This window comes from Vicia villosa, unplaced genomic scaffold (assembly GCF_029867415.1).
Source record: "Vicia villosa cultivar HV-30 ecotype Madison, WI unplaced genomic scaffold, Vvil1.0 ctg.002607F_1_1, whole genome shotgun sequence".
In the NCBI taxonomy this organism is placed as follows: Eukaryota; Viridiplantae; Streptophyta; class Magnoliopsida; order Fabales; family Fabaceae; genus Vicia; species Vicia villosa.
The window spans coordinates 95305-121411 of record NW_026705983.1 but is presented as its reverse complement, the minus strand read 5'-3'; the positions used below and the strand labels follow the sequence as shown (position 1 = coordinate 121411).

Below are 26107 nucleotides of genomic sequence, written 5' to 3'. Positions count from 1 at the left end.
TAGCGAGCTCGCGAATTTTCAAATTTGTTCCCAGGTTCCGCTTAGCGGACGTGCAATTATGCAGAAAAATAGCAGAACTATCAGACCTGCGTAATCCCACTTCCACCCCACAAAGCTCTTCTCAATCAACAATTAAAGGCACACACAATCAATATCTAACATCATTCATTAACAATCTTAATCAAAAACATGATTTCAAGCACAATTTCATGAAAATCCAACATAAACCTTAAGATTCTACAACATACAACCAAGGCTACTACTCATACAATCAAAACCCGCCATAAACATCATCATACAATCCCTTATCATGAAAGAATCCCACTCTTACCTTGAGTTTGGATTGAAGACAACTCTATCTTCAATTGGGAACCTTGACATAGCTTCTCCTCTTCTTTCTCCAAACGAGGTTCTAACTTTCTATTCTCTAAATTCTCTTGTTTTGTTAAACCCTAACTAACTTGTCATAATGCTAATGGACTCTAATTAGCACCTCTCAATTACTAATTCTATCATAGGCCCAATAACTAATAGACGTTCCAACTCATGTTATTTACTAATAATTCCCAATAAAATAACATAAAACCAAGTAATCACATAATTAACACATAAATAGCACAATCATCAATTAATTCACATCACACAATAACATAAAATACTTAAAATAAAACGGTCGTTACATGAACCGAGTCTTGCCCAAGATGTAGATCCGGTCGGGGAAAGATGTTTCGTGCTTCCGAATTGTGATTCATTGAGCTATTTAAGCTCATGTTATATGTTTTTCATACGAAGCGTAAATCCCCTTAGATGCTCAAGTCCTTGTTCTATTGTTTAGGTGTACATAAGTAGAACGAAGATGAATGACTTAAGTTAAGAAAGCAATATGAAACCCCTTTAGAGCCAAGTGGACCCATATGATAGGGGAACTCATCGAGATTATTATCTCACCCCATTATTTTTGTTATTTTTCAGGTGTTTCTTTGCAGGTTTAAGGCAAGGACAAGGTTGTCCGATGATGTTTTCAAAAAAAACTTTGTTATCGTGATCTTCTGTTGTGGATTGTGTGCAATGAGGACATTGTACATAGATCTTAATTTTTGTTTAGACACTATTGTACGTCATGTGCCATATATTGTATTTTATTTAATAAACGTGTATATAACGATGTCGTTAGACACTTGTGTTATATCAGTACCAATTAATATTTTATATAATGTATTTTCTAGATGTATATTATACAAGGTGTTACATTCTATGACATTGTATCTGAAGTTAAGAGTATGTTGCGAGTAGCTAGCTTGGGTGTGTAGGGTCGTGAAAAGTGGATGACGATTCCTGATATGGGTAACCCTACTGCATCTAGATACAATGTCACATCGATCTCGTTGTCCAAGAAAATTAACATCACGTTCTTCTTATTAGTGATAGCTCCATGCATAGTTGCGAGTAAACACAAAATTATTGTAGTTGATTTTATTAATAATAATCACTAGGTTCTGGTGAAGTTGAAACTCAATCCATTGTCTCCTGTCACAAACCGATGAGGACAAAAGTGTAGTGAAGATGCAATATCATGAGAAATATCATATGTGGGACCTATTAGGCATTGGGAAGAAGAAGTTAGGAAGTCAACACAATTTGTATTGTATTGATATTGTAAGACTTTTTGCATTATATGTATATATTTTATCAAGTATATGTTGTTAAAAATATTAAAAACTAAATGATATTTCAAAACTCACCACTACCTATCAGATTTTTTAAAATATTCGAAAATTTTGGTATGTATTGGATTTTCTAAAATATTTGATACATATTATAGGGTTATCAGATTTTAAAAATTGATATATATATATATATATATATATATATATATATATATATATATATATATATATATATATATATATATATATATATATATATATATATATATATATATATATATATATATGCACCAAGTTTGTCGAAAACCTCATATTTCTACAATAATTTTTGCAGAAATCCATACATTTTAACCGACAATTTCAAAAATATCTTGTATTTCATTCAAATTTCTCAAAATATCTAATTTTTTTTCGAAAAAATACGATATTTCATCATCATATAAACGTAAACAATTGCACAAAATCCGGTAACATTTCAAAATATTCAAAATATTTTATGGCATATTAAAAAATTCAAAAATATTTAATAGGAAAAAAAAGGTACATTCTTAGGTACCCATGATAAGTAGTTGGGTACCGGTATCTTTAATGTAAATTAATTAAAAGATAGAGAATTTAATTGTAATACATTAACGGTGTAAAGAAGTTTTACACTGTTAGTGAATCACAACCGTTAATTTGTTGAAATTATTTAACTCTTATTTTAATTTTTTAAAAAGTAATATAATTGAGTGGTTGTGATGCATTGATAGTATAAATTTTTTTACACTGATATTAAACTCAAAAATAAATACCGGTACCTTTAATGTAAATAAATTAAAAAAATTAATTTATTTTAAAATTAAAATAATTTAAAATATGACATGACAATGAATAATTTTATTTGAATGGATAAGGGTAAATCCTCCATTTTCACCTTCACTTTGTAATAACTGGGCTGGGCCATTAAAGCCCAGTGGGTAATCGTTCGGACAGGATCGATCCAGGCGAGTTTAGCGGCCTAATCGGCGACGAGATCGCTGCGTGTACCTTTCTTCTTTCTACACTTCACCACCATTGGCAAATTCGCCCATAGCCACCCACCCTGCTTCGCTTCCATCTCTATCACGCTCAACACAAACGGTATCCGTCACTTTTCTCTCTATAATATAAACCCTAGATTCTTCAATCAATGCTTCCATTTTCAAGTTTCTGATGAATTGATTTCGTTTTTGTGTTCAGATGGATAGATACCAGAGGGTGGAGAAGCCGAAAGCAGACACTCCAATTAACGAAAATGAGATCCGCATTACCACTCAAGGAAGGATGAGGAACTATATCACATATGCCACCACTCTCTTTCAAGTTAGTAATAATAACTTAATGCGTTGTTATTAGATGATAATAATTGTTTTAATTAATGCACATTCATGTTGCTTTTGATTGTACTTCAATTGAAGTAAGTTGGAAATGATTTAAATTTGGGATTTCAAATGTTAAAAACAATTAAAATGATAAATTCAATTCAATATTACAAAAATTAAAATGACATCATCAAAATTTTGATATCCAAACATCATTTCTCTATCTAAAATCAGCGGATTGAAATTTGAAAACTATCATCATGGGAAATACAATAAAGCTGTTGCCTTGTAAAGTGAATTTACTAAAACAATTGGTGAAAGGAATTCCTTGAAAAACATGTCTATGACTAATGCCCAAGACAGAAAAATCAGAGGGGATACACAAGTCCCAGTGACAAGCATGAGCAAACAGAGTCCGTAATAGATGATAGAAAGAGAGAATGTATGTATATTTGAATGCAAAGATGGATTGCCTGACGAATAGAATGTAGGTTTGGGGAGGGCAATAATTATCTAACATGTTATGTCATAAGTGGGAGGAAATATTCCTTCTCAACCAATCCTCCCCACATCCAATAATATTAGGCTTGGTGGATAATATGGTGAGTGACCCAACAAAGGGTTGAGGATAGGATCTAGTACTTTTAGGCTTTGCATGGGAGTTTGAGGGGGAAGGGAGGGGAGGGCCTTGGGAGGAGATGATTAGAAAGAATTTATAACTTTTTTTGAAAGAGAGCTTTTGTATAGAATGATAAATGAGTACATATTATTAATATATTTTTAATATTTAGATTATTATAAAATCATAGACAAGGCCTGTTTATTAGGACATCGGCTTTAGGCTCAGCATGAGGAATAAGCAGGATATAGCGAAATTTTGGACATGCAATACCATCCTTAGATCTGGTTTGCATGGGATGGGGGCTGATGGGGAGGAGATTGACCCTCGTGCTTGGATGAGGACAAGCAAAGGGAGAGGACAAGCAAAGGGAGAAAGAGATTAAGATTGAGAGGACACTGGTGGGTATGACAGTAAGTATGCTAGGTGGAGATGAGACAGTGGTAAGTGAGGGATTAAGAGCAGGAAAAATGTTAGAATTGGGACTGTCAGGTTGAGAGGTGGGAGTAACCGGAGATGCAACAATGGGGTCCTTAGGTATGGTTGAAATAGAGGCAGGAATATAACTGGACTGTGAGTTTGGATTAGGAGGCAAGGTAGAAGGTTTGAAAAGATCGGGATAGGGCAACTTGTCTTCATTGAAGGTGAGACATCCTTTGAGATGTAGAGTTTACCATAAGAAGCAAGGTACCTATAACCTTTGTGGGAGATTGAGTATCCTTAAAAGACACTTGTGGGAAAAACCAACTTCATATGAGTGCTGTCAATTGGAGATGGCGGAAAATAACAGTTTGTTTAAATTCCGTTATAGATGCTATTTCTCAAGACATGTGTCCTCCAGTCTACATTGAAAAATGAAAGTGACATTCATTTTGAAACAGCTCATTGTGAAATAGAGGGAGTACTTAATAGTGTATTGCATAACAATACAGATATGTTCAAATTCTGCTATGCAATAGCCACTATTTAGCTCTTGCTTATTTTCTCTTTCGCCATTTTTTTCTTCTTGCCTTGGTTAATGTTTACTCAATCATTTTACAATGGTTTATGCTGGTTTTAGGACTCTTCTCTTATATTTTGTTTGGTGTGATCCATTCCACACATGCAAGTATCAATTGATCTAGAATCAACTATCTCTCTGCTCCTTTTTAATTGTTGTTTTATGGTTATTTACACATCAAGAAAATCAATCAGTTTTGTTACTTTTAATATAACTATTTCTCTTTTCGATAATACCCTAAACTATTTTTTTGGTCATTCCACTCATTTCTCTCTATTCAATTAGTTAAGGGTATGGTTGACAAAACAATATTTAATTTTGTGCTGAATTTTGAAAATGACACATTTACAGGAACAAATTTTTCTTCAAAAAGCAACTCATCTGTTAAACAAGTTTTGTCTGACTTTTAATATTGCTCTACATTTGTTTTCTTTAGGAGAAAGGATCTGATGAAATTGTTCTTAAAGCAATGGGACGTGCAATAAATAAAACTGTAATGATTACCGAGCTAATAAAGGTTGGAGACTCGATATCTCTATATGCACTACATTGGTTGGCATTTTTGGTTATCATAATATTTTGACTGTTCTTTCTACTTGTTTCAGAGAAGGATTGTTGGTCTGCACCAGAACACTCAAATTGGATCAACTGATATAACCGACACATGGGAACCACTAGAAGAAGGCCTTCTTCCGTATGTCTTATTGTTTTCTCTATGCTACCCTATTAAACAATCTATGTATGCATGTGTGTGATTTTTTATTATTGTGTTTTACTTGCTCAGTTTGGAAACCACTCGTCACGTTTCAATGATCACAATTACTTTGTCAAAGAAAGAGCTGGATACATCCTCCACAGGGTATGAACTTTCATGATATTGTATGACATATGTATCTCTAAATTATGTTCAATACTTAATCATTTGACGTGCTTAGTTATTTTTGAAGCAAACTACTTGATCACTAGTTAAGATTGGACTAGTTAGTTTGTTTCATAAACTACAAAACTTTATGATATTGGCAAATTGGACTCATTAATAAGTGTTTATCCGTCCTCTTTTGTTAAATCACTTGGACAGAGTTTATTTGTTTTTATAATCAGTACATATATAGTCTTGTAAGCATTTTCCCCTTGCTACTGTGCTTCTGTAAGTTTCCGGATCACTGTAAAGTGCTAAATATACAGTAGCTTCCGCAGGTCACTCTGTTTTTGTAGTATGTGTTACTATATGTTGCTTTCATGATATAGATGTTAAGAATAATTTTTACTATTTTATCGTCACAAGCTTTAGATAGCTTGCTGAACTGTATCCAAAATGAGAAAGGACTAGTGTTTTACTGAAGTACACGTGAATATAACTCTCAGTGTCTAGAAAACTAAACCATGTACTGTTTTACATTTTATCCTAAAATGTTCCCTTTGTCTCGTTAAATGCTTAACCAAGTGTTGTTGTATGTGTAATTTTAGAAACAAAGAGGGTCTGTAATAAGTTCATATAAATTTACTTGACACCTTTGGCATTTGACTTTTAATTTGTACATGATTTTTCAAATACTTTGTTAAGGAGGAAGAACTTGTTAGACCCTTAACTTCAAAGGAGTGTGGTAAATACTATGTAACTATGCCTTTTGGGCTGCTGTATTTATTGTTACCTTAGTTTGATGTAGACTGATGGAATGGTATCAGTTTGTGGTGTTATTTTTTTGCTTTTCTAAATGTTGACTCCCACTAATGGATGCATTCCTAAAAAGAATTAAATATACAACTCTGCAAGTATTAGGATTCAGTCATGATTTACGCAAGTCGCAGTCTGGTTGTCTTTCCCACTATGTCTGATAAGTCTTCTTCTTTTTTACCGTATTCTCTGTTGGCATGATCTAAGTTGTTTTTCCTCCTACAGATATCAACCCCCTCTCCCAGCGGATCAAGTCAAACCTTTAAATGAATACGAAGAGGAAGGAGGTGAGTGTATAGTTTTTTCTTTGATATTTCAAGAGTGAATGGTTATGATCATTATGGCATGTTTAATTGCTTACAATATTTTTGTTACAGAAGGCTCGCCAAGGATGCGAGGAAGGGGAAGGGGGCGTGGAAGGGGCAGGGGAAGAGGTAGAGGTATTGCTGAGTACTCTGTTTCGCTTATTTAACTGCAATTGGATGCAGTATGAATCATATAGAATGATCAAAAATTCCTTTTTGAACCCTTTTATGGTTTCCTGTAAAACTGAGTCTTCTTATTTCTACACAATTTATTCTTTATAGGAATGTACAACGGGGGTATGGAATATAGTGATGGTTGGGATGGTGGACGTGGCTATGGTGGTAGAGGACGTGGCCGTGCATGGGGTCGTGCTTTTCGTGGGCGAGGACGAGGCTATGGCTCCCAGCCGGTTGGATACTACGACAATGGTGAATACGATGCACCACCTGCGCCACGGGGTAAGCATGCGATTCCACCAAATTCAGGTTCTGGATATGAATAAGTTCTTTATTTTAGTCCAGACATGTATTTTGCTGTGTACTATTTGCATTACATAGTTATTCCTATTGAATTCACCAATTGTTTTCTTTATTGTATCTTTTAGTTTCCTTTATCCCTTGTATTTCCTACCTGTATAGGCATTTTAAAGTTGTTGACCTACTGGTTACTTCAGTGGTTGTTGACTTGTTGTAGTAAAATTTACAAGCACTTCTTGTGCTGCTGTATGCCTATTGTTTGATTAGTTCTTTTTTGCATTTTCTTCCAAAACGTAAGTGGACGTTATACTAAATTTTTTACGATTTGCAGGCCGAGGGCGTGGAAGGGGAAGAGGCCGTGGACGTGATTTTGAAGCAGGCGGTGGAGCAGCTGCTTGATCACTGGGTGTTGGTTGTCATGTATATGATCTGTTAGAAGAGGGTTGCCTCTCTGCTTAGTTATTTGTTAGAGTTTTATTTTGTATTATTTGAAGGGGTCAGTGTTTCAGCCATGTTCCTGCAGTTTTGTTTTTGTATTCTTTTCCCTTGTAAGTTCGGCAGGTTGAGCTAGAGGTGACGTTGTTCTGTCCAAAAGCTAGACCATCTTGGTCTAGTGGTATGCAACTGTTTAGTGGTAGACTAGTTTCAGTCAGTTGTCCTATCTCCGCACTTGAATCCCAATTTGTTGTAATTTGACATCGCTACACATACTAAACTTAAACTGATTTTTTACACTTGAAAGGTAATCAGAACCGGACTGGAGGCCGGATCTCTGGCCAGTTTGGAAGACTTGGCCATCACAGAACTGGAAAAAACTCGAAAAACCGGATCTTTGGCCTTATCTTCCAATACTTGTTTGCTACAAACAAATCGATTGTGATAAAGCTCCCAAATTTGTCTTGGTTTCTTTTGGTTGCCCAGGCAGTGGAAACTAGGTTTGATCCTCCTGCTCATCACCCCACCCCGCATAGTGGATGGTGTGTGTGCAAGGGAACTTTCCTGCAACTCATTTATTACGAGGTTTCAAATGGCCTATTATGGCTCTTCATCCCTGGAATATAGTTAACTGTCACCTTAAAAATAGAATTAAATAAGTGAAGAAATATAGTTACCATTACTTCTACTTATGTTGTGTTTGGTAGAATTATTTATCATAATGATAATTAAGATTACTAAATCATCCATCTATCATCTATAGACTGTCATCATATATTTGAGTGAAATTAATAATGCACACTAAAGTTTGTAAGTCAAGACTTCGATTCCTCATGAAAATTTGAAAATGCTTGAGGAGGAAATTATTGTTGAGTTCAATGTTTGTCTACGTGACATTGTCAATAATTCATTTGTTTTTGGTGAAAAGGTGTCAAAAGAGAAGTTTGTGAGAAAGACTGTGATATTTCTACCTTAGAGGTTTGATATGAAGGTTATTGCTATTGAGAAAACACAAAATATCTTCGTAGAGGTTTGATATGAAGGTTATTGCTATTGAGGAAACACAAAATATCTCCACAATGAATGTTGAATTATTTGGCCCCTTGTTCACTTTTGATGACAAATTTGAGAAGAGTAAAGGAGAAGTGTTTAAAGTCAATATTATTGATTGTGGAGACCAAATATCCAATGCCATTGATGAAAGTATTATTGAATATACTGTCATGCTTGTTACGAATTTTATCAAGGGTATGAGAAGACTTCATAAAAAATCTGAAAACAATAATGTCTCTTCACAGGTTAAACACAATCAACATCAGAATTTAAAAAATGACAACTTCCAACATCAAGGAAAAGATAAGGAAAGACAAAACTCTAGTTGTCTTAATAGATCCAAAGGAATCCAATGTCATGAATGTGAAGGATTTGGGCATATCCAAGCAAAATGACCTAATCTTTTGAGAAAACAAGGAAAAGGCTACAAGGCCACCTTTTCGGATGATAAGTCTGACGAAGGAAGTGAATTCAATCAGACAAGTAGTGTTGTGGCATTTACTAGATGCGTCAAAGAGATTTCTAATACCGAGTTACCTAGTGCTAATGTATTTCCTAACTATAATGAAAATATAAGTGATGAAGATGAGCTATCTGATGATACCCTTGCTGAATCTTATAAAACTCTTTATTTGAAGCGGATTTAAGAACCCCAAGTTATTGAAAATGAGAAGGAAATAAGTAAAACGCTTCTTTAAAACAAAACCAGATTCATGTTCACTATTGTTGAGTTAAAACAAGAAGTTTGGTGTCTCAATTTTGAACTTGAAGGAATGACTAAATTTGTGCGCATGATGAATTCGAGTGTTGGTAAACCTGCAAAGAAAATGTACGGACTTGAATATACTGGCAGACCATCCACCCTAAAGATTATATTTGTTCCTTATACATGTAAAATGCAAATCAATATGTCTCGTATAATGTCGCAACAATCTACCGCACGTGACTACCAACATACTAATGTCCCTAGGTATGTCATTATTGTAGTCGTCATGGTCACATTCAACCTTTCTGCTATAAATTTTATGAGAAAAACTTCATCAAAACCATTTATATCCAAAGTGGAGTATGAAGTCTCACCCCCGTCCTCAAGAGTGTGAAGCCTAAGAATCAAGTCAACATTGCTTGCACCTCTCTCTGAGTATCATCTAGAAAAGACTGGTACTTTGATAACGGTAGTTCTAGACCCATGACTAGTGAAAGAAACTATCTGAAAAATATCAATCCGTATTTCAACAACTATGTTACTTTTGGTGATGATGCTAGAGGAAAAATTATGGGAAATGGTTAGTTGGACATTTCTGGTCTTCCTTATCTTAATGATGTGTTATTGGTTGATGATATTAATGTTAACCTCATCAGTATTATCCAAATATGTGATCAAGAATTAAGTGTCAATGTTACAAACAAACAACACACTTAACTCTTGAAGGGTTTATATCCACTAGCAACTACTATATGCGATTATCCTCTAATGGGATTCAACCTCAATCATGTTTAATCTCTATAGTTAAAGAAACTAAGTTGTGGCCCAATAAGCTTAGGCACATGAATCTCATAAGTATGAGGAAGATTACTGCTGAAAAGGCTATTGTTGGTATACTTAATCTCAAGATCGAAGAAGGTAAAACCTATGGAGGCTTCCAGGTTGAAAAGCAAGCCAAAATGTCTTACAAGAAGGTGCAATATCTTACTACTCTTTGTGTTCTTGAGTTACTACTTATGCATCTCATAGGACCCATGTAAGTTGAGAGTCTTGAAGGGAAGATATATGTTTTTGTTTTTGTTGAAAACTACTCTAAATACACTTGGGTTGAGTTTATTCATGAGAGTTCAAACGCCTTTGCTATTTTTGAAACTCTTTCTCTTTGTTTGCAACGTGAAAAAGGATAAGGAATTGGTATGATTATTCATATAGAATTTCAAAACCCTAGCTTTTCTTCTTTATGTAATGTTGAAGGGATTGCTCATGACAAGATTATCAAATGGAAGAACCATACTTTGCAAGTTGCAAGAAATGGAGAGAGTTATGATCCATGATAAACACTTGTCATATCATTTTTGGATTCAAGAAAATAATATTGTCTATCATATTCATAATCGAGTAATACTTCGATCGGGTACCACTATCACTCATTATGATATATGGAGGATGGATAAAGCCCGTCATTAAATATTTTTATGTGTTTGGCAGTGCTTGCTACATTCTTACTGACTGTGAACAAAAAAGGAAATTTAATCCAAAGAACGACTACGACATTTTTCTAGGCTATTCCATTTACAGTAGGGCGTATTTGATGTTTAATAATAGTACATAATCAATGATGTAGTCTATAAACGTTATTGTTAATGACAAACAATCTATAGTGATTATTCACAAAGATAAAGATCATGATCTCACCGGTCAAAACAACAAGAAATATGTTCCAAACAATGTAGAGAACAACATGCAGTCTGCTAAAGAGGATGGAGATTCAGATGATGTTGTGAATATTGTTATTGAAAGAAAATAACCATCATCCAAGGTCAAGAAGAATCATTCTATCGATAGAATCATATGAAACTTGGATGAACAAGTCACTACACAGAGAAAATATCAAGTTAATTACAGGTAGATGATATATAATATAAGTTTCATTTCAAAAATGGAACCCAAGAATGCGAAAAAAAGCCTTAAGTGATGAGTTATGGGAAAATGTAATACAGGAAGAGCTTGTTCATTTTAAGAGAAATAAAGTTTGAAAGTTTGTTCCTAAACCTAAATATGCAAATATTAGTGGAACTAAATGGGTTTACAAGAATAAGTATGATGAAAATGGATATGTTACTAGAAATAAAGTCCGTTGTGTATTCAAAGCTACACTCAGATCAAAAGGGTTGACTTCGATGAGACCTTTGCTCTCGTTGCTCATCTCAAAGCTATCATATTATTACTTGGCTTGCCCCGTGTCCTTCAGTTTAAATTAAACTCTATTAGATGGATGTGAAATGTGTCTTCTTCAGTGAGGTACTTGAATGAGGAAGTCTATGTTTAGCAACCCAAGGTATTTAATGAACCATGCCTTCCCAACCACGTCTACAAACTCAAAAAAGGTTTTATATGTCCTCAAAAAGCTCCCAAGGCTTGGTATGAGAGAGTGGAAAAATTTCTCAATATGAATATTTATGTCCCAGGAGGAATTGAGAAGACTCTGTTTTGTGAAGAATGACAATGAGAATCTTATGATAACTCAGATATATATTAACGACATTGTGTTTGGAGATATGTCAAGCAAGATGGTGGCTTATTTTGTCCAATCCTAATGTTATTCATCTCAATCAAGACAAATGGTGAAAAAGGAGTCTTTGTTGATCAAAGCCTTTGTATGAGTATGATTGGTAGCCTCTTGTATCTCACGGCCTGTTGCCCTGACATCATCTTTTATGTGGGAGTATGTGTTCAATATAAATTCAATCCTAAGGTTATCCATCTCACTCAAAAAAATGTATCAACTAGTACAAAAATGGAACATCTAACTATGGATTTTTGTACTCCTTTAGTACAAACTCCTTGTTGGTGGTATATTGTGATGTTGACTAGGTAGGGAATGCTGAAGATAGAAAATTACATTTGGTGGATGTTTCTTTCTTGGGAACAATTAAATCTCTTGGTTGAGCAAAAAGCAAAATTATGTATCACTTTCAATTTTAGAAGTAAAGTATATTGTTGTTGGAAGAAGTTGCACTCAATTGTTGTGGATGAAACAAATGCTCATAGAGTATAATGTTACTTAAGATGTTATGACATTGTACTGTGACAACTTGAATGCTATGAAGATCCTTAAACATCTTGTCCAACACGACATAACCAAACATATTGATATTCGTCATTGTTTCATCAAGGAACTAATTAAAGATAAGAAGATCACCCTTGAGCATAGTGAAAATATTAATTTACATGACTATATCTAAAAAGCATCAACATAAAACACAATAATATTATTCTTCAGAAAATAAGATTACTACTAACCAAGAAATCAACAGAACTACGAGACTTGAAAAACTTCTCCCAAACGTCATTCTCAATAAAACTATATTTTACAGTTGGATGATCAAGATCAAGCTTAGGGTTCCTAATTTAATCAGGTGTGGGTCATGACTCAAAGCCCCTCCAACACTCACTAACATAAGAGACCACTTATTCATCAACTTATCGTCATTACTTTCTTCAAACTCAAAAATTGACTACACTTACATCAATAAGTAGGTATTAGTAATTAAAAAAATCATCAATTCATGTAAATTAAAATTAATACCTAAGTTTATATCCATATGCTTTGTTTCAATCATCTAAAAAAAATACTAACTTTGTTACGTCCAAGGAACACCGTATAGCTCCTTAAAAAGGGAAGCATTCTAAACATAACAAGTCCAAGTTTTATGATCAAACTCGATCAACAACTTAACACTTGTGTTGCGGACTTTTGCTAATTTAGCCTTCATTGTAACCCATCTAGTTTTTATTTTTCTTTTATCCTCATTAGTAGGACACTCATTTGTATGAGTGGCTCTAGTTTTATAGTTCATCTATGTTCAAAATAACTACAAAAGAAAAATAATAACAACATATTAAGCATATGTTCTTAAATATAACGACAATATTATCCTCAAACATTCAATGTAACAACAACACTAAAAACCTTCACCAAACCTTCAACAACTCAATAACAAAAACAACAGCAAAACTAAACCTTCAACAACTCAATAACAACAACAACAACACTAAACCTTCATTATCTTAATAACAACAAAACTTCACTATCTCAATAACATAAACCATTAATCACTCAATAGCAACAACATTAAATCCTCATTATCTCAATAACAACAAAACTTCAATATTTCAATAACACAAACCTTCAATATCTCAATAACAATAATAGTAACAACTTCAACACTAATCATCGTTACGTCAATAACATAAAAATTTCAATATCTCAATAACACAAACCTTCAATATCTTAATAATAAGAACAAATTCAATAATAAACCATCATTATCTCAATAACAATAGAACTTCAATATCTCAATAACACAAACCATCAATATCTCAATTACAACAAGAACAACATCAACATTAAACCATCACTATCTCAATAACAAAAAACTCCAATATATCAATAATACAAAACCTTCTTATCTCAATAAATACAACAACAAAATTAAACCATCATTTTCTAATTAACAACAAAACTACAATATCTCAATAACACAGAACATGCTTCCAAGTTGGAGGTAGATTATGTAGATTTTTTCTTCATATTTGGTGATAGGTATATCTCAGCTTCGTTATCAAAGCGTTGTATGTTTCAATAGTTCAAACTGACTATCAACTATTGGTAGTTACTTAAATTTTCCTTTCCAAGTGTCCTTTCCTATGTAGGAATGCCTTACTCCGTAAAAGGTTGATGATTTCGTTGGATGCATGAAGTTTCACTTTTCTAATTCCTATCTCAGCTTGTGCATTGAAGATCTTCATTCCTGTTTGCTACTGATTGAATTTGGATCAATCAAGATCCTACTATAGCCTGAGTATTTTAGTGTGGCATAATTTGTCGTGATGATATGAATGAATTTTGAATTTGCTTCGGAGGTTTGCTCACTATAAAGAGATAGCATCAGTTCACAATTTCTTTAGATTCATATTTCCAATATGGTGAGATCTTGCGATATTAAATCATTATTGTTACATTGATTCTTTCTTGATTTCTTTAATTACAATAACGAAATCAATTGTTGGTTCGGGAGTTTTGGAGGAAAAGTTCATTGACGTGAAGTTGTGGATGAATTTCTCATTCCTATTAGACATGGCAAGAAAATCCGGACCCAGTCGGACCCGCCCGCCCCTGCCCTGGATCTAATGGGGAAAAGCCAATTTAACTGGGGTGGGGTCTGGTGCGGGGATAACCCGATTTTAATTATGGGGGCAAGATTTGATTATGGATTTTAGTGGCAATTAGAAGTAGATTCCAATAGACGACACCAATGTACCATACTGGAACCAAATTATGATGTATTGATGATGATAGACTCTTAAAGCAGTGATAATGGTCTCAAATACGACGACGTGGGGGTGGATCTGTAAGGTTAGCAGTCCATCGCACAAGTCAGTTACAGAGTGTAAGGTGAGTGAAGTGAAAATATGAGATCAGAAAAGTGTACCTAAAGTCTCATGTATGTTGATTATATATGTTGGATAATTATGATTGAGCTTTGTATTGTTTTGATGGATATTTTAATTTTACCCGTATTGGGCCTTTGGCCAGCCCATAACAATATATAATATTTTGCTTTAAAAAAGATTAATTATTTGATTCTTGTAGTGTGTTTTGATGGTGTCAAACTTTGTTCATTGTTATTAATTACTACTCATGAGAGATAAAGTTTTGGATATATATATATATATATATATATATATATATATATATATATATATATATATATATATATATATATATATATATATATATATATATATATACACACGTGAAGTTTGTCACGTCCATAATATTGATTCTTACAAACATTTGGGAGATCGTTTGAGTGGAATTGAGAAAATCTCAAATTTAGGTGAGTCTGAGTTGAAATTTACAAATATTATTAAGAAAATGGAAATGAGCTGGTATAGTCCATATGAGACCATAATTCACTATTAACTATTTTAATTAGTGATTTTTCTTTTTATAGGGCTACTGCCTTCCAGACCTAAAGGACAATTGCATAGAACCGAGTTACGATTTTTTTTTGTCATTTATTTAAAAATAAAACAAGTGAAATAATGATTTACTCTGAGTCATATGTCAAGAAAAATATTATTATAAATTATTGTGTTATTATTATTACTTGTTCTATTCCGCAACTAGAAATGGAAAAGATTGCGGAAGCTAGGGTGGAACACAGCTTTAGTAGTGATTCAGTGATGGAAGATCTTAAACAAAAGGTTGCGATCTTGAAGCAACTTGAATTGAAGACGTTGATCTTGAAATGATGTTGCTAATCTCTGATACGGTGGATCAAAGGGGGTGCCTGTACGGTTAGCACTCCAACGCCCAAGCCAGTTTAGTGTTCAAGACAATCATAGTGAGAATGGAGATTAGAAAATGTGTATCTAAAACCCTCTTGTAACAATACTTATGCCTTCAGCTTAATGAAAAATAGGAGATAAGTAGGCCTTATCTTATCATGTCTTTCACCGTCCCAGAATAATAACCCTTAAGACTCTTTGGGCACTTTGGATGCAGGGGAGTCTTTTAGCAGCCATGGTCATCCTTCAGGAATGGTTGTCCATGCATCGACGAACATACATTACTTTGGTTTTTCCAAAGTGTGATGGGGAACATGAAAATTAAATATTGTCCCATCATTGAAACATTTTGTTGTTTACTCTATGGATGTGTGACGTGAAAATATAGAGACTTGCATGACGCTGCTTACTATGCACATGAGTTTGATTGTGTTTCCAAGGTGAAATCTGACCGTTGGTTTGCACTTGCTTCTTACTTGCAATTCGATCCGTTCATTTTCCTTTGCTTATATAAGGGTAGAGGAAATTTTGGGGTATTTTCGCAACCTATTAGATTGAATTTCCCTTATTTCTTTTGAGTCTTTCCCTCTTGTCTAAGAGTGTTTTTCCTAGAGTGACCGCCATCACGCATTCAAAGCTTCCAAACTTCAACCTTCAATCTTCTTCGTTCTACTGCCCACGACCTTATGCTTCGAGGTACCTACTTCCAACTCAAGCTTTTTTCTTCAAGTATTTGTTGTCTCCTTGTTAACATGAGTGATAACCCTATCATCATAGAGAGTGATTCAAATGGTAGCACTTACTCCTCTTTGAGGGGGATAAAATATGAATCACATTCCCTTTCTTTTATCAGTGAGGATTTTAAATCGGAGATCATCTCTCTAGTTGATTGTTCTAAAATGGAAGGGTGTCTAGAGAATCCATTTTTGAAATAGTTTCTTCAAATGATTCTTCAAAAGCTCTATTTTCAAGGAAGGTTGGAAGGGATGAGAATCCTATCAAGAAACTGATGTCTCCCCCTATCTTGACTGAGGTAGAATTAGAAGCTGCCTACCAAAGGAGAGAATGTGTCGGTAACTTTGTTTGGTTGTATCAAGGGATGAATGGTCGCGAGCCTAGAGATGCTGAAATCACATGTCATTTGGAGTATCGAGGAAAGTCTAATATTGTATCTTGGATCAAAATTAGTGACCACTTTAAAGCTGATAAACTTGCCCAAAAAGGGATTCAGTTAGTTGATCCAAATAATGGCAATAAATACCCTTGGGTGGCCCCTAAAGTGGTAGGGATTATTCTGCTTTGAACACTACTGTGGCTATGACCAATGCTAATATTATGGTTGGCAACCCATCATATTGGTCGATTCTTCTAGTAGATCTAACAAAAAGGACATGCATCTCTTTTGAGCGCTGCTCAATTCCTTTGTATGAACGTTTCTTTACCATGTTGGGGATACGTTTTCCCTTTTTTGATTTTGAATTGGTCGTGATGAATTGTTTAAGAGTTTTGCCTCACAACTTTATCTTGAAGCTTGGCCTTATATGAAGGTGTTCCAACTCTGTAACGAGCAAAAATCTTGGAAACCTTCTCTTGAGCTCTTTTTAATCCTCTTTTATACGATCCACACCTCTCGAGATGACACCCAAGATCAGAGATTGATTTTCCTTCATGTCAATGTCCCTTGGTTTGACTCTTTTACTAATGATTGGGATAATTTTCTTGAACGTTTTGTGCTGGTGGAACCTAATACTCTTGAGGATCACTTTTATTTTTGTTCATCTTAGGCCCGAGTTGGATTCACTCGCCATTGCAAGAGTGTTTTTTTCAAATACAAGTCTTAAGTTCACTTCTGCTGGTACCTTTCTTCTTACCTTACTAGGATAAGTCCTTTATCCTCCCAAGAGGTAAAAATTAAGGAGGATATGTAGTTAGTATTAAGGGCTCGACTATGAAGAAGGATCTAGTTCGGCCAAAGTGTCTACTTCTCAGCAAAAGAATAAAAAAATTGATACTTGTGTGACTATCAGTGCTCTAGGTCATGCAAGGAGGCAATAACTTTGGTAAGGATGGTAATCCAGGGTGCCTCCTTTTTTATCAAGTGTAAAAGCTTCCCGTGCTTCCCAAGGATCAGTGTCTTACGACCGACTCATCGGGTGAAGTGGTGGAGACTTCTACTGAGGCGACTACTCTCGCTCCGGTGGTTAAAACACCGATTATAGTTATTGCCCCGACATTAACTATGACTACTATCCTAGGTTACAACACCTGAGGTGAAACCATTGACTACTGCGACGGATGACCTCACTGTCAGTGAGCATTCACCATCCCCTTCTCCTATCAAGAGGAATCAAGATAATTACATGTCCACTCTTGTTGAAGGGGATTTTTCTAAACAGGGTCGTTTGTTAGAAGATGTTGAGTTGGAGGCTCTTACTCGTTTCTTCTGGATCCCTGTCATTCTTCCTTATTAGGTACCTAGCACCCCATAGGAATTTGCTATTGTTGTGCCCACTAAAGACCTAGCTTTTGTCTGGAACATATTGGCAAGAGACATGCAGTTTTTTTTTTGTTTGGATGCTTCTCGCACCCTATTCAAGGCCCAATATTTGGTTTTAATGGTAGTTGGTGGCCAGGATGATGTATTAGGTTTTGGTGACCTTGCTAGGGAACTGGATAAATTGAAGGAGAAGTGTGAGGCTCTTGAGTAGGAGAATTCCACAGTTGAGCAAGAATTGGTTGAGCTAAGGAAAAAAATCGAGCTTGCTAGCTCTTTGCAGGAGAAGGTGAAACAATACAATTCTCTGTCAGTTTTGGCTGATCAGATAATGGAATTGAAGACTTCTCTTATCGAGGGAGAGAAACATTGGAAAAGGCTTCTAAAGATGCAGCGAAAGCATGTTGTAAGTTGGAAGAGGAACTAAAAAACTCTTGAGCAGAAGAAAGATGATCAAGCAAAAGTTTTGAAAGGCCTTGAGGAAGACCTGACTGATACATAAAGGAAAACTCAAGAGTCCCTTTAGCGGGCTATGAAATCCGTGTACTATGTTTGAGATCAGATTTTAGAGCTTACAAGAGGGTTTTACCCCAAAATTTATACTATTTCTGACCAACTGGATCTCTTCCAAGCCATCTATAGAGAGAACGCCGAAGATGGTCTAGGAATGTTGGAGTCGGGCGCTGACGTTTGAGGGTCTTTTTGCTCCCCTCTCTCTTTTATTTCACGTTGTTCTTGTAAGACTTTGTTGATCTTCTGCATCTCGGCTTGTAAAAAAAAATTATCTATATCATTACCTTTTGCATGCTTGTGTTTTTGGGTTCATGTTGTGCTCCTTTTAATCGTAATTTTCAACTGACCGCGAGCCAAAGAGCGTTAGGGTTTGATTTTCCACCCTGCAATTTATAGAGTTTGTTTGTTATAAAGAGTGATAAACAATATTTGATTAAAGTGTAAATAACCTTAAGTTCTTTGTGAGACCATGTTTGGCTGCTTTATTCACGAGTATGTCGCATTAAGATGTGCATATTTTATTGGTAAGATGTTGGTCCGCCTAAATGCGACCATAATCGAAATGTGCTTATGTTGATAATGTATTGGTTTGGTTTGACGTGACCGATATTTAAATTGAGTTTATAACACCGAGATGATGATCCGGCTTGGCACCTTCATATGTTGAATTTGTAATTATGAGGCATGGAATCGGCTAGACGCGACTATACTTTGAATTGTACTCGTAAGGGTTTCGCATGGAACCGACTAGATGCTGCTATGCTTTTAATCATATTCATAGGGACGAAGCATGAGATCTACCAGATGTGACTATGTTTTGAACTGCGTTCTACGTCACAGAGGATCATTCCTTAGACAAAGGTAGAGGATCCGCGTCCCTGCCCCCGAGATAAAGCTCGGATCGAGGTGGACGTATTTGGGCTCCACCACTCACATCCCTTGGATTGGCTAGATCCGAAGGAAAGGTGCACTAACTTCACAAAAATGCGTGTAATCTTTGAATAGGGGGAATTGATTGTTATAGTTGGACATGTGTAACATCTTTTGGGGAATTTGTTGTTCTAGTCAGATGTACAAAGAGTCTTCAAAAGCTCCCCTGAAATCTTTAAGCGTGCTCGGTGCTCTGGGGTATTTAATTATTGTAGTTGGACGTGTAAAGCGTCTCTAACAGCATCCCTGAATTTCTTTAAGCATGCTTGGTGCTGTGAGATTTTGATTTCTATAGTCGGATGTGCAAAGTGTCTCTGACAACACCCTTTATTTTCTTTATTTTGGGTGTCAACTGCTCATACCATTTCATTATTACGTGCATTCATACTTCGGTGCCCTAAAGAGGGTACTAGAGAAAAAGCAGAGCAGCAAGAATATAATAGCAGTATATATATATATATATATATATATATATATATATATATATATAATATACATTCAACAATTATATTAGTAATTACAACTAGGCAATAAATTTACAAATACATTAATTAAATAATACGGTCAGCCGCAAGTATGTACCAATCACTCGCCCTCGAACGTGTTATCCAGGCAAATTTGGAGTCTTTGGATGCGTCCAGATCTACTTCTCGTCCTTGGGGAGGCCCGATGCCTCAGAACTTCGAGCTCTATCAAGGATGTTCAGGCTGTCCTGATGTTCGACCGTGGACTGAAGGAATCCAGGTGTTTAACTTGTGCTGGCTGACGAACCTCCGATGCATTTCTGGGTTTGTAGCATGTGTAATATTTCGGGTAGTTATGCCCAGGATTCCCGTGGTAAACAAACTATCTTTCCTCTTCATGATTCACACCCTGACCTTGCCTATAGTCTGTCCTTTGGAATAGGGCAAGGAGGTGGGTTACTACAAGTGTCAATGGAGAGCCATGTGGCATTCGTTTACTCCAGCAGGTTCGATACCCAATCGACCAACTAATCCCCAAAGTTTTCCCATTCTCCGAGATGTCAATCACCTCGTAACTTCTTTATCATTTTACGGTCCCGAACATTTTGTAACCGTCTGGGTCCAGGCTCTATTCGTTTCGATGATGAGACATCCGACATGAGGCTTTTACGATGATGAGACATTTGGCATGGGCCGATCATGGTGGCATATGTGCAATAGTATTTCTCGGATGCGATTTCTTCTGTCTTTTCCCGGATCCTGGATGAATCTAAGCTCAAATTTGAGGAGATCTCTCTAAGGACTTATTCGGCAATTACATACCCAAAATGTTGCTCGACCGAAGGTAAAATGGAACTCAATCGATCCTAGCTTTGGGAATCTAAATCAGGATCTGATAACAAGCCTTGGCAGAGTTAGAGTTCAAGATTCCTGCCCAACCTAAACTCAAATTGAGTCTGACCGGTTAGAACACTGTAGATCGGAGTCCAAACATGAGGATATATGTTAGTGTCTTCTCACAATGGTTCCAGATCGAGATGAACGATCGATCGAAGTTTGATCAGAGTTCGATGGATCCAAACGCCGCAGAATTGAGATCTTGACTATGTGAAACTTTAATTTCTTCACCAGAGACACTTTTAGATTCCTGATCTGAGAATCAGATTCCCACTGACAGAGCCATTGTCCCGTTCCAAAACTAAAAATGGAGAAGATTACGCAAGTTACGGTGGAACAGAGCTTCAAAAGCGATTCAGTGATACAAGATCTTTGACGGAATGTAGCGATCTTTATGCATCTTGAATCAAAGACATTGATCTTTAATTAATGTTGCTAATTTACGGTACAAGGGGGGGGGGGTGGATGGTTAACACTCAAACGCGGAAGTCAGTTTATGATTCAATATAATCGTAATGAGAATGGAGATTAAAAATTGCATACCTGAAACCTCTTGTAACAATATTTATACCGTGGGAGCGGACAAGATGAGTGAGCCTTAATTTATAAGGCCTTTAGCCGACCCAAAATATTATTATTATTATTATTATTATTATGGAAATATATTAAAAGTGATAAAAATATAAATAATACACATGAACTAGTAATTTTGTATTGAGAATTATGTTTAGAAAAGTTGTATTGTACATCAAAGTTAATAAAATATTTTTAAATAAATAAAAAAGATTTATTTTGTTAAATAAATATAATTTATTAAATTTCATTAACAAAATAAAATCTATTAGATTTAAAAAATATGTTGTTGAACAAAATTCATCAATATTATCGATTAGATTCTTAATGAATAATGAAGAGTATTTAGATGAGATGATAAAAGATCTCTTCCAACTTAATATGATGCTCTTAGTTTGAACTCAATTCTAGACTCACAACAATGTTAAATTTTTTTGAAGAATAACTTTTTCGTCTATTGTGATCTTTCCTTGCTCTAGAGATCATAGCTGCGCACAGATACTTTCCGATCTTTAAAGAATTTTTTTTTATGAATTTTTATTTCATTAACAAATATATCTTGTAATAAATAAAGACTGTCTAAATAAATTGGATAGATGGATAGGATGAACTGGGTCAAATTACCACTCTAGATGGGCCAGCTAAGCCCATCGGGTAATTGTTACGACAGGAATGATCCGGATGAGTTTAGCGATGTAATCGGCAGTGAGACCGCGACCACAGTAACCCTACTCATCCGCCTTTTTTTCGGCTTTGGCATTCTATTGATAGATAGATTAGAAATTGCATTCGCTGCGTGTAGCTTTCTTTTTCCTCCTCGCCCTCAAATTCAATCCATATCCCCAAAACCACCCACACACACCCTCGCTTCCATCTTACTCACGCACTACACAAACGGTATTATGAACCCTAGATTCTTCAATTAATGCTTCGATTCGATTCAATTTTTCTGATTAATTGATTTTTGTTTCTGTGTTCAGATGGATAGATACCAGAGGGTGGAGAAGCCGAAAGCAGACACTCCAATTAACGAAAATGAGATCCGCATTACTACTCAAGGAAGGATGAGGAACTATATCACATATGCCACCACTCTCTTTCAAGTTCGTAATTATTCCCTATGTGTTTTAATTAATGCTTTTACTCGCTCTTAATGCTGAGTGAAACTTGTGTTTTCAGTTTTTTATTTAATACTGTAGATTTTGTGCATGTTTATTAATGGAGTAGCTTATAAGATTTATGCATTATTATCCCATTATGAAAAATTAAATATGCTGTTAATGGATAAAATATCATAGGAATGACTTAGATTGGAGTGTCTAAAATGGCTCACGCTGCATTTTATGAAATGTAGCATCATTGGAAATATGGAATTTCTTGAAATATCAACATATTTGATGCAAGTGGGAGAAAATAATGAGAAGATAGACAATAGACAATAGAAAATAACAACTGATTTCCCGTGTGATAGAGTGTAGGTTTGGAGAGAACAATAATTCCCTGACTTGTAAGTTTTATGTTGGGGGAGATATTCCTTAATCTCAGCAAATCTCCATAATGGCCAATACTTTTGGGGAAGATAGATGATGAGGTGAGTGGCCCAACAATGGAACAAGGATAGGATTTAATACAGCTCAACTACACAAAACTGGTATACTAAGTACTGGTAATCAATTCCGAATAGCGGCATAGAGTGGAAAAAACAGAAACATGAAGGAAATAGAGAGGAGGAAAAACAAGAGAAGGAAAAACCCAAAAACAGATTAGAAATATATAAAAAACAGAAGGATAGTAGGAAACAGGGATGAAGGAAACTGGAAACAAAGGAGAGGAGAAAACAAGTATCTAGTGACATGATGGTTTGCAGAAAATGGGTAGTAGAAAACTTGCTGAAAAGGGAAGAGAAATGTCCTCTGAATACGCAGAGAGGAGTAGACTAGAGATTGCCTGCGAAAACCCCAAAATACCCCCATAAAAAATGGGCGATCTTGATTTTTCCTGACAAATTACATGTTTGTTGCGAAACACACTACACAAACTGCAATCGCACGAGGAACAACTCCAATCTTAATATGCGCCGCTTTAACCACACGCCCCGGCGTGATTGCTCTTCAAGTGCAATTACCTAGATTAAATGCTATCTCTATTTAATGTGGGACATAGCTTTTCCTATGTTGCCCTTAGCACTTCCTTATTTTTGCTTTAGATAACTCTGTATATATTTTGTTCTCATGTTGGTTAATGTTTAGTTGTTTACTTAATTAAGTTACAATGATTTTTTTGCTGTTTTCAGGAGTTTTCTCTTTTATTTTGTTTGGTGTAATACATGCATGCAAGTATCTATTATCGTGAACCAACTAATATTTTACAATTTTTCCCTGACTTTTAATATTGATCTACATGTGTTTTCTGTAGGAGAAAGGATCAGATGAAATTGTTGTCAAAGCAATGGGACGGGCGATAAATAAGACTGTAATGATTACTGAGCTAATAAAGGTGGGGGGTTGTTATCCTTAAGCAGTAAATTGGTTGGCATTTTTTTAATCTTACTATTTGTGACTCCTATTTCTACTTGTTTCAGAGAAGGATTGTTGGTCTTCATCAGAACACTCAAATTGGATCAACTGATATAACTGACACATGGGAACCACTAGAAGAAGGCCTTCTTCCGTACGGCTTACTTTTTCCTCTATAGTCTATTCCACATTAACAAATGTTTGTGTGCATGAGTATGATTGTTTTATTTGTGTTTTACTTGCTCAGTTTGGAAACTACCCGTCATGTTTCAATGATCACAATCACCTTGTCAAAGAAAGAGCTGGATACATCCTCTATAGGGTAAGAACTTTCATGATACTGTACGGCATCTTGTCTCTAAATTTTGTTGTTAGATGCTTTATCTGTATAATTTATCTTTAATGGGCTTGTTTGATTTCATTTACTTGGTTGTTTTATTGTCACTTGTGTTTATGATTTTGTACCTTGGTTATTTGCTTTAGACTCCTATAATGCAGGGGTTCAATTTTATATTAAATGCTTTTATTTGGCTGTTTTTCACATTATGTTTTAAAATTCAAATATTTTGTTTTGATTTTTAATTGTATTCTCTGCTGGCAAGATCTAAGTTTGTTTTTTCCTCGTGCAGATATCAACCTCCTCTACCGGCTGATCAAGTAAAACCTTTAAATGAATATGAAGACGAAGGAGGTGAATTAATAGTCTTTTCTTTTGATATTTCAAATGAATGAAATCTTATTATTATGCATGTTTAGTTGTTAAATATAATTTTGAAACAGAAGGCTCACCAAGGATGCGAGGAAGGGGGCGAGGTCGTGGAAGGGGAAGGGGTAGAGGTAGAGGCAGAGGTATTGCTGTGTCTTTTGTTTTGCTTTTTTAACTGTAATTGGATGTGGCATATATTATAGAATGGCCTGAAATGCATTTTAACGCTTGTAGTTTCTTTTACAAAAAAAGGTATCTTATTATGATGCAATTTATTCTTTGTAGGAATGTACAATGGGGGTATGGAATATGGAGATGGTTGGGATGGTGGCCGTGGCTATGGTGGTGGCAGAGGGCGTGGCCGTGCATGGGGCCGTGCTTTCCGGGGACGAGGACGAGGCTATGGTGCCCAGCCTGTCGGGTATTACGACAATGGTGAATATGATGCACCACCTGCCCCACGTGGTAAGTATGCCAGTCCATACTCAGATTTCCGGATATTGATTAATACCAGTTGTATGCTGTCATACAAAACAGATTTGTTTATTTTAGTCAGTCAAGTATTTTGCTGTATCCTATTTGCATTAGAAAGCTACTTAATTTGAATTTGCCAATTGTTTTTCTTGTTGTGATTGTTAGTTTCCTTTGTCTTTTGTGTTGCCTTCTTGTTTTTGGCATATTCAGTAGGGGTCCTTACAAATTACTTAAGGATGCTGTAGTAATTTTTGTTTGATGACGTGCAGGCCGAGGTCGCGGAAGGGGATGGGGTGGTGGGCGTGGCCGTGATGCAGGCCATGGTGCAGCTGCCTGATCACCTAGATGTTGGTTCTTGTGTAAATTTTCTGTTAGAAGAGGGTTGCCCTGCCTCTCTGCTTAGTCATTTATTAGCTGTTAATTTGGTATTATTGGAAGCTCTCAGTATTCCATGTTCCTGCAGTTTTGTTTTTGTAGTTTCTTTCCCTTGTAACATCTATAATTTAAGTTTAGGGAGGTTGAGTTAGGTATATTTATTTTAGACTTTGAAAAAGTCAAAATAATCAAAATTTTCTTATAGAAATTATCACAGCAAGTTTTGCCATGTTTGCTTTGTAGTTGTTGACACTTTCATTTCTATTCTTGAAATTTTGGGCAGGATTGAAGTCCTCTTTTTTTCTCTTGACAAAACTGAGCATTTCTTTTATGTGTTGTGATTTGTTTGGTTCAACTGAGTAAATGAGAAACTTTAATGGAAGCTAAGGCGAGGGGAGGGTCTTTGTTTAATTACATGTTGAGATGTTTTAAGGATACAATCGTCCATTGTATATTTTATTTTTGTTAAAAATAGTGAATGGTGTTAACGTGTCCACGACTAATAGCCCGTTTGTTTCAACTTTAAAA

General features: G+C 35.4%; 2 protein-coding genes across 3 annotated transcripts; both read left to right on the top strand.

Annotated features, from left to right (window-relative positions):
• The first annotated feature begins 2631 nt into the window (after window positions 1-2631).
• LOC131639368 (uncharacterized) lies at window positions 2632-7820 on the top strand. The gene is made up of 9 exons (XM_058909871.1): window positions 2632-2789; window positions 2889-3011; window positions 5066-5146; window positions 5235-5323; window positions 5414-5488; window positions 6530-6591; window positions 6682-6744; window positions 6892-7068; window positions 7418-7820. Exons 2-9 carry the CDS (start codon window positions 2889-2891, stop codon window positions 7483-7485), a joined length of 738 nt encoding a protein of 245 aa, XP_058765854.1. The 5' UTR covers window positions 2632-2789; the 3' UTR covers window positions 7486-7820.
• A 14371-nt stretch (window positions 7821-22191) lies between these two features.
• Window positions 22192-25872, top strand: LOC131639374 (uncharacterized). Of its 2 annotated transcripts, none has more exons than XM_058909876.1 (9): window positions 22192-22405; window positions 22489-22611; window positions 23924-24004; window positions 24090-24178; window positions 24272-24346; window positions 24654-24715; window positions 24808-24873; window positions 25016-25195; window positions 25474-25872. In XM_058909876.1, the coding sequence occupies exons 2-9, from the start codon at window positions 22489-22491 to the stop codon at window positions 25539-25541; spliced, it is 744 nt and encodes a 247-aa protein (XP_058765859.1). In that variant the 5' UTR covers window positions 22192-22405; the 3' UTR covers window positions 25542-25872. The 2 variants fall into 2 exon arrangements, with proteins under 2 accessions (XP_058765859.1, XP_058765860.1); XM_058909877.1 differs by having other exon boundaries at window positions 22196-22405; window positions 24805-24873.
• The last annotated feature ends 235 nt before the right edge of the window (window positions 25873-26107 follow it).

Bases quoted from the DNA above. Each gene is read 5' to 3' on its own strand.
- LOC131639368 (XM_058909871.1), top strand. From the start codon at position 2,889: ATGGATAGATACCAGAGGGTGGAGAAGCCGAAAGCAGACACTCCAATT. The intron at 6,592-6,681 runs GTGAGTGTATAG...TTTTTGTTACAG, and splicing joins TGAATACGAAGAGGAAGGAG to AAGGCTCGCCAAGGATGCGA. The intron at 7,069-7,417 runs GTAAGCATGCGA...TACGATTTGCAG, and splicing joins TGCACCACCTGCGCCACGGG to GCCGAGGGCGTGGAAGGGGA.
- LOC131639374 (XM_058909877.1), top strand. From the start codon at position 22,489: ATGGATAGATACCAGAGGGTGGAGAAGCCGAAAGCAGACACTCCAATT. The intron at 24,347-24,653 runs GTAAGAACTTTC...TTCCTCGTGCAG, and splicing joins CTGGATACATCCTCTATAGG to ATATCAACCTCCTCTACCGG. The intron at 24,874-25,015 runs GTATTGCTGTGT...TATTCTTTGTAG, and splicing joins GGGTAGAGGTAGAGGCAGAG to GAATGTACAATGGGGGTATG.